This window comes from Ovis aries, chromosome 24 (genome assembly GCF_016772045.2).
Source record: "Ovis aries strain OAR_USU_Benz2616 breed Rambouillet chromosome 24, ARS-UI_Ramb_v3.0, whole genome shotgun sequence".
Lineage (NCBI taxonomy): Eukaryota > Metazoa > Chordata > Mammalia > Artiodactyla > Bovidae > Ovis > Ovis aries.
In genome coordinates, this window is record NC_056077.1 from 10,884,766 (window position 1) to 10,897,610 (window position 12,845).

General features: G+C 59.3%; 2 protein-coding genes across 4 annotated transcripts in view; one reads left to right on the forward strand and one right to left on the reverse strand.

The window, feature by feature from the left end:
- Positions 1 to 2,227: 2,227 nt before the first annotated feature.
- SNN (stannin) lies at positions 2,228 to 12,143 on the forward strand. The gene is made up of 2 exons (XM_027961675.3): positions 2,228 to 2,365; positions 8,976 to 12,143. Exon 2 carries the CDS (start codon positions 9,058 to 9,060, stop codon positions 9,319 to 9,321), a length of 264 nt encoding a protein of 87 aa, XP_027817476.1. The 5' UTR covers positions 2,228 to 2,365; positions 8,976 to 9,057; the 3' UTR covers positions 9,322 to 12,143.
- TXNDC11 (thioredoxin domain containing 11) overlaps positions 12,077 to 12,845 on the reverse strand; it is a 58,510-nt gene continuing 57,741 nt past the window's right edge. For all 3 annotated transcript variants that reach the window (XM_042240183.1, XM_027961674.2, XM_012104119.5), the window contains one exon: positions 12,077 to 12,836. In XM_042240183.1, the coding sequence (XP_042096117.1) occupies positions 12,194 to 12,836 (643 nt within the window). In that variant the 3' untranslated portion in view covers positions 12,077 to 12,193. The remainder of the gene's footprint in view (positions 12,837 to 12,845) is intronic.

A 12,845-nucleotide genomic window follows, 5' to 3' on the forward strand; every position in this document is an offset into this window, starting at 1 on the left:
AACTCCCTCACAATTGTCTTTGCTGTCACCCCCATTTTTCAGGCAATGAAACTGAGGGTCAGAGAGGTCAGGCTGCTTTTCTAAAGCTACCCGGTAGGAAAGGCTGCACTGTACCCAGACAGTTGATGTTCATCATCCATGCTATGCTATATCCCCCCATCACTTTTTTTTCCTCCCAGAATCTTTCCCCCCAAAGTGTTCCTGAGTCCCTTGTCACCTTTTGGCCAACCCTGGCTCTGGGGCTCTGGGGCTCTGGGCCTGCCCCTCCCGCCTGCTCACCACTAATGAGGTCTTTGGCTACTTGAGGCTGGGACCACAGAGGCCGCTGAAACTGACTCTGTGGGAAGAACTTGCTTCCTTTCACCCGGGGCTCCCAGGTGTGGCTGACCAGGCAGGAGCCTTTGAGGGTGGTGCCGGGCCAACTCAGGAGTAGGAGCTGTGTTGAGCTGTCTGGCTCTGGCCTCTGGGGAACCAGCCTGGAGCTGAATGCCCCTCTGCCTCTTTGTCTACTCTCACTTAACCTCCAGCTCACCTCCTGGGCCTAGCCTCTTGGCTAGGGTGCAACGGGGTCAGACAGACCCGGAGGTCTGCAGTCTGCCCATTCATTCCTTCAGACAAGCATGTATCATATACTCTTGTAAATGTACAATTTTGCAGTGCACAGGCTAGAACATAACATACAGCACCGGGTGGAAATCAGGGAGGGCCCTCTGAAAGATGGAGTGGAAGAACGTTTCAGCTGAAGGAAACAGCACAGGCAAAGGCCCAGAGGTGGGAAACAACATGGTGCATTTGAAGCAGGAAGACACCAACCCGGAGTGGATGGAGCAGAAAGAGCGTGGTGACTATGGCCTTGAGAGTGGGGGCCCTCCATCTTCTCCCAGAGGGCTCTGCTTTTTTTTTTTTTAATTTATTTTTGTCTATGCTAGGTCATTGTTCCTGCCCAAGGGTTTTCTCTAGTTGCAAGGAGTGGGGGGTGATTCTCTAGTTGTGCTTGGGCTTCTCAAGCGGTGGCTTCTCTTGCTGCGGAACATGGGCTCAAGGGCGCACAGGCTCAGCAATTGCAACCCATGGGCTCAGTACTTGGGGTGAGGGGGCTTAATTGCCCCACAGCATGTGGAATCTTCCGGGACCAGGATTGAACTGTCCCCTGCGTTGGCAGGTGGATTCTTAACCTCTGGACCACCAGGGAAGTTCCAAGGACTCTGCTTGAGACTGGAAAAGACATTTCCAGACAAGACGACCAGTTCTCAGGATGAGGTGCTCCACCTGCCCCCTCCTACCTTGCAAGCGAGAGGCAATAGTCCAGGGAACTTTGGCCACAGAGGCCATGAAGGACCCACTCTTGCCCCTCTAACAGCCAGCTGGCCACAAGGGGAAGGAGTGTCCTCTTCCTTGACCGCCTTCCTGGGTGGACAAGTGGACTGACTGGCACTCATTCCCAGGGCAAACAGACCTGGCCTCCAATCCTGTCTTTATTATATGTGGGCTGTGGTACTTCAGTTCTCTGAAATATCAACTGCAAAATGAGCAGCTCTTCCTTTCCCAGTTGTCTCCGTGAAGTGTGTTGAGAGGAGAGCACAGGGCCTAGCGCTGGGTGAGGCCTAATCGCGGGGGCTATTACGTTCAATAACCATGATTAAAAGAGGCCAAAAAGGCTGCAAATCCTGTTTCAGCCCGCAGCAGAATGAGAGCTCTGTTGAGGTCAGGGTCCTTGCTTGTGTTCGTGGTTATTCCGGCCACCACTGGTACACCCAGCGTACATGGTTGGCGTTCCACAAACGTCGAATGAATGGATGGATGATGCAGTAATGAACTAATTAATAAACGAGTGAATGACCAGCTCCTGCCCCGAGGGAGGACTTGTAACTCAGGGGTCCTGCCTGTCTTTTGTCTTTCCAGGGCACCTTGCCACACTCTTACCTGCTCTGAGAATCAGTTCTCCCCTCTGTTTGCTGGCGGGAGTAAGGGAAACCTCTGGGGGCTGGGGGCTGGGGGCGGGGGTTCCGGGCACTGGGGCCCCCGCACCGACCCGCGCCCAATCGCCGTGCGCCGAGGCCGAGCCCGCCTCCCGCCCCCAGTCCTGCCAGCTGCGCGCAGCCCCCGCCCCGCCTGGGCGGCCCGCCTCGCGCCACGTGACCCCGCCCGGCCCGCCCCGCCCAGTCGTCCAGGCGCGGGCCCCCATTGGCTACTCAGGGAGGACCCCGCCCCCTCCGGGGGCGGAGCCGGAGACGCCCCGCCCGCCGCAGAGCGGGGCGCCTGCGTCCGGACGGTGCGCGGCGGCCGGACCGGGCTGGCGGGCGGGCGGAGCCGGGCCCCCGGGGCTGCTGCGGGGCGATCGGGCCAGGCTGCGGACGGCGCCATGGTGAGCGGAGCCGGGAAGGGCCGGGGAGGGAGCGGGTGCCGGGTGCTCGGGCCCGGCGGGGCCCTGCAGAAGGAGAAGGGGCGGCCCCGCCTGGGGTTGGGGCGCGCGCTGGAAGGCTCGGTCGCGGGCTGGGGGTCGCTGCGGCGGGGGAGGGGCAACCTGGGCGAGGGGCGCGGCTTCGGGGGGAGGGTCTGTTCCAGGGGGCCGCGCCCGCGGGCGGGGGTTCTTTGTCCGCTGCGCTGCGGAGAGATCAGGACAAAGGAGGCGGCGGGGGGCGGCGGAGTCGGCTTTGCAGGGAGCGAGTGTACCCCCCCAACGCAGTGGTTGCCCCTCACCGCGGCCCGCAGTTCGGCGCCCCAGGCTGGCCGCGGGGCTCCTCGGGACACTTAGAGATTTTCAAAAATTAACAGGAGGCGGGGATCCTGGCAGCCTTCGGGGTGGTCAGGAGGATAGGAGCGGGGTAGAGAGGGGGTCCTGGCGACGTCTGGCGCCCACTTCGCAGGTGGGGAAACTGAGGACGGGCTGCGACGTTTGGTGCCCGGTTTCGTCGGCGGTGACTGCGCGGCGTGGGCATGACTGGGTCTCGTGGTCCCGCGTCCCCCAAGCTCCCTCCCCCAGTCCAGCCGACTGGAATTGCTTCTCCAGCTGTCGTTCCCCCTCCAGTTGTCCCCCCACCCCGGGCCTCGTCCCTTCCTCTCTCCAGCCTGTTCTCAGCTCTTTGGTAGAGGCGGGGAGACGACGGAGTCGCCTGGCAGGGTTAAATGAGAGGGTGCGTGGAGCGCGCCTGGCATCGCCTGGCATCGCGCCTGCACGTCGCCGGCGCTTGGCACGCGGGAGCTGCCCGGGTGCTTGTCATCCCTGTGTCCCCAGCATAGAGCCCTTGGCCCCAGTCACCCAGACTGCTCTGATGGGGGCGGACTGGGCTTCACCTGTCCCCCTTGGCCCCTCAGGCATGGGAGCAGGGGAGGTGGGGGTCAAATAATATGTCATTTGAGTGTCAGAGTTGAAATCCCAGATTCTGGATCCGGGGCTACCTGGGTTTGAATCCCTGCGCAGTTACTTTCGAGCTGTGTGACCTTGGGCAATTGACTTAACTTCTCTGAGCCATGGACTCTTGAGGCTGAGAGATGATCTGTGTGAAGTGTTTAGCCCAGTGTCAGGCACAGAATAATCACTGCCAACTTCTGTCAGGCATCTACTGTTATTACCAAAGTTGTCCAGCAAGTGGGCCTACCCCGGGGCAGCCTGTGAGAATGACCAGTGGCTGATTCACAGGGCGCGGGCATAGGAGACCGAGACTGACCTTGGGGCAGTCCCTGGGACTCTAACTGCTCCAGCTTCCTCTTCTGCACAGGGGAACCTAGATGATCTGGTGCGAATTTCCCCTTCGGGAGGACCGTGGTCTAATGGGTGGGTGGTGGGAGGTGAAGTGACAGTGGACACAGAGCTGGGCACAGCACAGTTAATCTCTCATCCGCATCGCCACTGTTCTCGCCCTGGCTCATCGAGGGCAGTGGCCTGTGTGGTGCTCCCTTGGGTCTGAACCCTGGCTCAGGCCTGGCACAGAGCAGATATTCCACTTGCCCCCTTGACGTGCCCCACCCTCCCCACCTGTCCTGTGTTCCTCATCAGAAACTGGGCAGGAAATGTTTCCAGTTTGTGAACTGGGGTCCCCCGAAGAGACAGAGCAGGGTTTGTTGGGACACCTAACAGATGGCTCTGTCGGGGGAAGGGGCATGGCTTAACTATGTGGAGGTGGTTGGTCCCCTGTAAGCAGGACAGTCCCAGAAGGTAGCAGCTGCAGGGCGGAGCTAGCTAACCTGTCTAGCTGGGCCGGGTAACACTTGTGATGTGCCCAGTTAAGCGAGAAGAAGGTGGCAGCATGTCCCCTGAGGAAGCTGCTATTTGTGGCACTGGGCCTGGACCAGGTTTTGTACCCTTCTGGGAGCAGGTCCTTTGGAGAGGGGGTGCTGTGAGGGGCCACCCTGAGGTTTCACTGTCCTCCCTGTGACATCCAGGAAGGTGTGGGGCCTGGCGACACACAAACCTGGTGGTTCCAGAGTCCTGTTGTCACATTTCTGATCACTTCTCAGCGTCCCCGCAGCCTGGCTGGTGAGGTCAGGTCTCGTTCCCATTTTGCAGGCTGAGAAACTGAGGCCGTTACTGGGTAACTAGCTTGGCTGAGTCATAGTAGCTCCTGATATTGAGTGGAGGGATGGGGTGAAGAAGGGGACTTGCATTGAATCTGTTCTGTTGGAGGCTGAGGCTCCACTAGGCCTGGGGTGGGTGCAGGGACCTGCAGAGTGGGGAGAAGGCTTCATTTTGGGGTTCCCTGAAGAGGCAGGGGTGACACACGCAACCTTACACTGAGGAAGACCTAAGTGATGGGCCTCTTGAGGCCAGCAGGACAGTGGGAGATGCCTGGCTTGCTGGTGGCCAAGGCAGGGACAGTCCTTAAAACCCACTGGTGGATGGTGGGGAGCCGGGGTGGCACGCTCAAAGAGGTGGCGTCTGCAGGCACTGGGCTTTTACATCTTGTTTTTCCAGGAGCAGTGAGTGAGATCCCAGGGAGGTGGAGCGGGAGGGCGGAGGGAGGGCGGAGGATTGGCACTGTGTGTTTGGGGATCCAAATGGCCTTGGGCTTCCAGCGCCAGCCTCCCTCCTGACTAAGGGAGCTGGCAAGGAGCTACTGCCGAGGTTGGGGGGAGCATGGCCGGTCGCCCACCCCTAGAGTGCCTCGGCTGTGCGCTGGCTCCCAGGCTGGCCTGCCCCTCTCCCCCTGCACTTGGAAGCCCCTGCCCTTTGTTCTGCTGGGCCCCGCTTTTGGGTCCCGTCCTCCATGTTTCTACCCGGGATCGCTCTTGGATAATCCGCTCAAGCTCCCCACGCTTTAGTTTCCCCACCTGTGAAACTCAGATGGGAACCCTGAGCAGCGCTAGTTGCCAGCTTGTTAGGAGGATCAGATGATGGTGTAGAATAAAGTGTTAACCACTTGGATGAGTGTTCTGAAGGGGTCCAGATTTCCCACGCACCATTCTGGGCATTTACCCAGCCTGTGAACCTCTCTGTCCTGCCCTGTGCCCTTTCCTAGCTCAGGGTGAGGGGTCAACTGACTTACAGGAGACAGCTTAGCTTAGCAGGAGGGAAGCCCAGAGGAGATGGAGCCATCGGTAGGGTCCAGCCCAGGCCGTGAGGGTTGCGGGGGGGAACCGGCCGGCTTCAGGTTGCTCTGGGATCTGCATCTCGGTGACATTTTCCCTTCCCCACAGCCTGTGTGGGGACAGCTGCCCCTCCAGGGGCTCAGGTCAGGCCTGCCTGGGACCCATCCCCACGCTCAGGCTGCAGCCTGTCCTTCCTCCTTGGTAGCTTTGAGACTTGGGGGCATTCACGGGTAGGAGCTACTGAGGCCAGCTGCCTAGGACTGCTGCTTCCCCTGAGCTTGAAGTGGTGGTCAGCAGACAAGTATTGAGCACCTGCTGTGTGCTGGTGACAGGGCTGGGGCTCCAGCAATGGGCAGGATGGATGCACCCTCCTCCGGGCTCAGAGCCCACTGCAGGAAGGAGTTGGCAGCTAGGGAAGCACCTTTCCTGACCCAAGAGAATGTCAGGTGGGGGGGCGGTGGGGGGCATCTGGAGCCTGGGGGGGTCTGGGGAGACCACCCCCGCAAGAGGCATCTTCTGAGAAAGTTCTCTCTGAGGGGAAACAGCCAGTCATGGGACGTGCAGGGAAGAACACCGCAGGCAGAAGGAACGGAAAGTGCAGAGGCCTTGGGGAGACAGGCGGAGGCAGGAGGGTGTGAAGAAGCTGGGGAGGCAGGGGAATTCGGATTCTCTGCCGGTACCGGGGAGGGCTCTGAGCAGGAGATGATGCGACCAGATTTTGTAAAGGATGGGTTCTCAGGAAGTACTTGCGGAGGGAATGAAGTAATAAACACACGTTTGGGGGTGGGGGAGGGAACTCCGGCCAGGTGTGACTGTGGCCTGGTCACCTGGCTTTGTGCTCCCTGGAGGGAGATACCCAGACCTGGCTCCGCCCCCTCTTCCTGGCCTGGGGTGCCGGGGGCGTGGGGAGGGGCAGCAGACAGGGTTTAAAGGTCACCGCCCCTCTCGGAGGGTCCCTTGGAGCTGGGGCTGCCTCTCTGGTTCTCCCCCAGGACTCTGGGGGCACTTCCTGGGCTCCCCAGCTGGTTTGGCCCCTGGGGTCCCCATCCTCAGGTTTTTGCTGCCATTGTTTGATTTCTGACTTCCTGTCCCCGAACCCACTCCCTACCCCCCAGTCCCCAAACACACACACACTTCCTCTTCCGAACTGATACTGACTTCCCTTCCTGTTCAAGAACCCAGGGTGGGGGCAGGCACCCCAGCAGGCGCTGGACACCCAGGAGGGCGAGTGGAGAGGGCAAGGTGGAGAGGGCCTGGCAGCTCGGTGTGCTCCCAAGTGGGAGGAGAGCATGGGGGTTGGGACGGGTTTACCCGGTGCTACCAGCAGGCTCTAGTGGGGGTGGGGTGGGAGGAGGGCTCACCTGTCCTACCTGGAGGCCTGAGCAGGGTTGTGGAAGCGGATGGCAGCCCTGATGGTGGCACGGGAGAAGCCGGGAGGACATGCCCTGGGCAGCACAGAAGTGTGCGGGGCCACCCCTGGAGCACGTGTGCCAGCCTGGTGCTGACACTGAAGCCAGGGTGGCAGACTGAGATGGGTGCCCTGAAGGGAGGGAGGGAGTGCAAGGCGCAGGACCAAGGGGGCTTCCTGGCCTGAGGGGTCGGGAAGCCTCCCTGCCTGGGCTGGAACTAACCAGGGCAGGGTTCTCAGCCTCCGCATGATGTTTGTCTGGGGAGCCGTCCCCAGCAGTGGGGGAGGTTTAGCAGCACACCTGGTCTCTATCCAGTTGGCACCAGTAGCAACCCCGACTATCCCCACTTAACCACTGAGCCAGGGTTAGGGGAGCAGAGCGTTTGGGCAAAGGCCTGGAGTGAAGGGAGGTGGGGTCAGTGGGAGATGAGCAGGGGCTGGGGCTGCTTCGTGTCGGATTCCAAAGGTCACTGTAAGGACCTGGGGCCTTTCTGCTGCGTGGCGGGGCACTGGCTGCAGTGGTCCAGGTGGACCAGGGAGCCCGTTGAGAGTGATGGCAGCAGCCTGGCCCTGGAGGTGGTAAGAAGGGCACAGACTCCAGGTGTGTCGCCCCCTCCAGCCCCAGACCCCTCTGCCATTGTGGTGGTGGGAGCAGGGCAGGAATTTTCTCAAGGACTGGTCCCTGGACAGACTCAGGGACATTGACTTTGCTGCCCAGAACATGGTCCTGGGGTGGGGGTGGGGGGAACTCCTTAGTGTGGAGGAGAATCATTGCTAATTAAGGCTGTCATTGCTCAAGGACGGCACTCCATCCTGTTTGGAGGGGACACCTTCCCCTTCCAGTGCGTCCACCTGCACTGATGTCAGTCTTCTCCAAAAATAGCAGCTTCAGACAGCTGAGCACTGGCCCTGTGCCCAAGGCTCCCCGGGCTCTCCTGCACCCTCACGACCACCTGGCTGTAACTATTATTTGCTCCATGTGTGGTCATGCAGGAGACGTTAAAAAGGGCTCGGTCTGGGGCCCAGGGGAGCCACCACCTCCAACCTCAGGGGGCTGTCCCTGCCTGCCCCTCCTCTACCCGACCCAAACCAGCTGATCTCCACTGGCTGCATGTGGAATCTTCCCAGACCAGGGATCAAACCCCCTCAGCTCCTCACGCTTGCTAGCGGACCCTCCTGCCTTCAGAACCTTAGCAGATGGTGTTCCACTGCCAGGAATGCTTTTCTCCAAGGGCTGACCTTCCCGCATGTCCCAGCATCACCTCCCAGGTGTCTGTCACCTGCCTCACCCAGTTTAACCTGGTGGCACCTGGTCCCCTGTGTTCCCAGTGTGACTTTCCTGCATTTGTAGCAATAGGTGTGTGGCATATTGACCTGTCTGTAGTCTGGCTCCTGCACTAGACGCTGAGCCCAGTGAGGGCAGAGGCCGGTCTGTTCCGCTTCCCGTGCCCCCCTCAAAGTTCCCAAGCCAGGGCAGCTACAGCTCCTTTGGGAGCAAAGGCTGTCACTGACTGCACCCTCTCACAGGTGTACCGGAAGGCTCGCTGAGCTGTATACTTCCCCCGTCGGGGCTGATGTCATTTCCCTGCTTTCGAATCCCTCGTCTCTGTCTGTCTCGAAGCAGTGGCTCCTTTCATCTGTGAGCACCTACTAAAACACCCAGTGGTGCTAGGTTTCTAGAACATCCATTCACCTGGAACAGACGCTCTTTCAGCCTCCACCATGGTGGGGTCACAGGTCTCGGGTGTTGCCTCTCCTGCCTCTGCCTCTCAGGTTCCCTGCCTGAGCGCGGGTGACTGGCTGGCTGGTAGCAGAGGCACTGAAGGTATTAAATGGAAGTAGCTGGGGTGAGCAAAGAACGCTGGTGGCATCATGAGCCAAAAAAACCAGCAAACGCCACCCGGCCTGTTTTTCACTAGGATGAGGGCGGGCCGGCCAGGCTTACGAACTGATTAAAAATAGACCCAGTGGAAGACCCAGCGAGAGCGTGTGAGCCACCAGGGTCCCCAGCAGTGTCCCATCGTCTTGCTTTGTCTTTCAGGGCTTTCGGGTCCAGCCTTGCTGAGCTGTCCCCACACGAGACCTTCCTGCGGAGCAAGCCCCTGCCCCTACAAGCGCTGACCATGTCTATTATGGACCATAGCCCCACCACGGGAGTGGTCACAGTCATCGTCATCCTCATTGCCATCGCTGCCCTGGGGGCCTTGATCTTGGGCTGCTGGTGCTACCTGCGACTCCAGCGCATCAGCCAGTCAGAGGATGAGGAGAGCATCGTAGGGGATGGCGAGACCAAGGAGCCCTTCCTGCTGGTGCAGTACTCAGCCAAGGGACCGTGCGTGGAGAGGAAGGCCAAGCTGACCCCCAACGGCCCTGAAGTCCACGGCTGAGCCGGGATGCGGAGGCTCCTGGGCCCGTTTGTAGCCAGCCGGGAGAGGCGCAGGAGAGGCGAAACCACAGACATGCCTCCGCCTAAGAGGAAGGGTTGACACTTGCTGGCATGGCCTCGCCAGGCTTCATCATCGCATGCACTGACTCCCAGGGTCCCAGTGGTCCCAATCTGGGGTTCGCTGGCCCTGGGCAACCCCTCGGCGTCCTGGTGGGACTGCCCATTGCAGGCAGTGGGCAGACCTGACCTAGCTGGGGCTCTCGGCCCCGCAGCGCTTTTGTTACTTGAATGTTTAGCTGAGCCTGTTTTTGATGGAGCTACTACTACTGTAACGCGTGAACTCACAAGCCTGTGAACTGTAAATAGGCCCTGGAAGCACGTGCTTAAGCCTCTTTTGCTGATTTTTTAAAATATCGCGTGTAGAGCACATGGGACTGTCCGAACTAGGGCTGAGCTGAGTCAAGGCAGTGGGGAAGGGTGGTTTTAGACGTGTAAGGGCCACATGGCACTTGGCAGGGGCCTCTGATACACGTGTTTGTTCGTAGAGGACGTGACATGTCTGTTTTAAGCCTCGCAGCGGACCCTTCGGGGTGCCTTGGTGGTTTGCTTTGTGAGCGATGAATGAGAGCGGGGCGCGATCCGCCCCCGTGCCCCGCCCCGCTAGCTCCTGGTAGATGAGGTCGTTAAAATGGCTGTTCCCTGTTGCTGGTGGAGCGATTGCAAGGAAGCTGCTGCGGCTGCTTGGGAGCCAGTGAAGGACGAGTCAGGGCACGAGTCCCGAGGCTGCCAGGCGTCCCAGTGGCAGAGCAGTTTCTGGCCCCCGTGGTCTTGAGCATGCTGGGCGCCCCGCCCCCACCCGGCTTTACAGAGTGCTGGCTTCGCTAGAAAACACCAGAGCTGCCGCCTTCACCCGCATCCAAAACCCAGCTGGCCCAGGAAGGGGGGACAATGGCGGTTTTAGTTTGTTGTATTTAATATTTTCTGCACTGGAGGGGGGCGGGGCTTAGTTTCCCCTGTTTCTCCCTCCTGCCCTTTTCACAGATCTGCTTCCTTTCCGCTCAGATTCCCACCCACCTGCTCGATTTCACTGTCCTCAGCGGGCCACCGACAAGGAGGGTCCCCTGACGTTGCTCTGAGAGTGCGCAGTGTCGTTTCTTGGGTGCCTGAGGAAGCAGGAGCCCCGAGCAGCCTGTACTTCAGTGGGCAGGTAGGGGGAGAAGGGGCTTAAGGTTCAGGACTTGGTTTTTGCAAAGATGAGGAGCTGGATGGCTATCGACAGCCCCCCACCTCTCGCCCCTCCATGGTGTCCCTTGTGTAGACTTCAGTGAACTCGGGTTTTTAATGACACCACTGTAAACAGTCTTAAATGATGATTAGATGGTGATTCGTGTGTGCACCCTTGGGAATAAACTGGAGGCCAGCCCTGGCAGAGCTTTGGAGCACTGGCCCCCAGTACTTGAGCCTCCTGCCACAGCAGAGGCGGGGAGCGCCTGGCTAACCTCAGGCTGCCCCCACCCCAGCAGAGCTCCCCCCTCCCCGAGCTCTCGCCTCCTGGGCACGCTGAAGGCGGCTCCTCTGGCCTCATCCAGATCTCCCCTAAAAAAGTGTGTTGAACTAATCCAACTTTCTAGAACCCCTAGGAGGGAGCTTAGGGAACACCTCTCTTAGCAGTGTACCCCTCAATTAAGGGTCCAGCCTTAAATGATAGCTAGCGGGGAGGGGAGGGGTAGCTAGTTAAAAGACAATTTGAGCCAAAAGCAGGATTGAGACAGCACAGGAGGCCACTGAGGGATCCTTAGAAGGTGGCTGGGCTTTAGAGCAGGGGAGAGGCTGCCTTTGGTCCCCACCCAGGGATGGCCAAGTGTGAGACTGGACACCAGCAGAGGCAGGACACAGTGTGGGCTGGAGGGGGCTGTCAGAGGTTCTAAAGGGGTCAACTGGAAGGTCAAGGAGGTGTGCTTTCTAACAGAGGATGTAAAACTGGGGCAGGTGTGGGGGTGTCTGATCCATTCCCCTCGCATTTCAGAGCTTCGGGCTTTCTACCTCTACTTTCTGCAGCCGGCGGTCAGCAGCTGAGGCTGTCTGTCCTTCCCCCAAGTAACCGAAGCACTTGCATTTTCAAGTCCCTGAGCCTGACCCCGAAAACGACCACCGCTTGACTGTCAGGCTTCCCCTGAGCTTCTTACCATGCCCGTGCAGTTTCAGTTTTGAGAACATGAAGTGTCATTTTCTCCTTAGTTTCACTCTTGGTGGGGGTCCTTATCCGTTGACATCTATGCCTCTTGCACCAGGCGTATCAGCATGGTGTCAGTGCCGGGTCAGAGGCACAGTGGGGCACTAGTGGGGTGTCTAGGGTAAGTGGAAGGGCCCACAGGACTGGTGACCAACCACACAATAGCTCTCACTGTTCTTTGTCAATAGCTACTTTTTTTAGCAGAGACACCAGAGCCACACACTCCAATGGCTCAGTTAAGTTATGACCTCTCATTAAATTCTTTCTGAATAGCCCAACTGTTGCGTCCAAGTTTCCTGACTTGTCAGTCAGGACGTTAGCCTTTCATCCTGCGTGTCATGGCAGAGGCAACAGGAGGGGGATGGGGAGGGAACTCCAACACTGAGCCACTGAAACAGGGACTAACTTTTCTGACGAATCTTCACATGGACTGTGCTACTGTTTTTGTCTCAAAACTACCAAGTTTGTGCAATAAGTGGAGGGGATGTCACCCCTGTTCAATAAAAGCTGAATGACATTCAAGTTGATTTTCTAGACCACTGAGAAAATCTTTATTTACAATAAATTTCAATAAAATTTGCATAAATATATTCCCAATGTACAGTTTTCTCCTTTGATTTCTTCATGTCATTTTCCAAAGTCAGTCTGTCCGATTCTCGGGGCTCCCCTCGGAGGCCAGCGTGGAGCTGACGTTGGCAGGCAGGGGTGTGCTGGCGGGCAGCCGGGGGGCACCTGGGGGCTCAGGGGGCTCTGAGTGTGCCTTGCTCGGGGGCATGCGGTCATCCGCCCCGTCCCTGCCCTCCAGCTTCCGCTCCATGGTGGCCACCAGGATCTTGAGCCACGTGTTCTCAGTGAGGAGGGTTTCTGAGGCGTCAGCCAGCTCCTGGAGCTTGCGGGCCACCTCGTCAAGCTCCCGGGTCTTATGCTCGTACAGGGCCCGCAGCTGCTCGCTGTGCAGCCGCAGCAAATCATGCTGCCGCTCCAGTGTGTGCTGCTGCCGGAGCAGCCGGTGCTCGTCTCTGCGTGCGCTGGCGAGCCGGGCCTCCACCTGCACCTGCGCCCGCTGCAGGGTGCCAATCTCCGCCCGCAGCTTCCGGATCTCTCTCTCCAGGTGGGCGATGTGCCCCTGCTGCAGGACTGCCTCGCTCTGAAGACACTCTGCAGCGGGAGGGCCAGCCAGGTTCCGAGGCGCGGAGGCCGGGTCTGAGTGATGCAAGATGAACCGCAGCAGGTTGGGAAGGGTGATGGGAAGGTCTTCAGGGTATTTCACACTTAGGTCCTTTCTGGGGAGA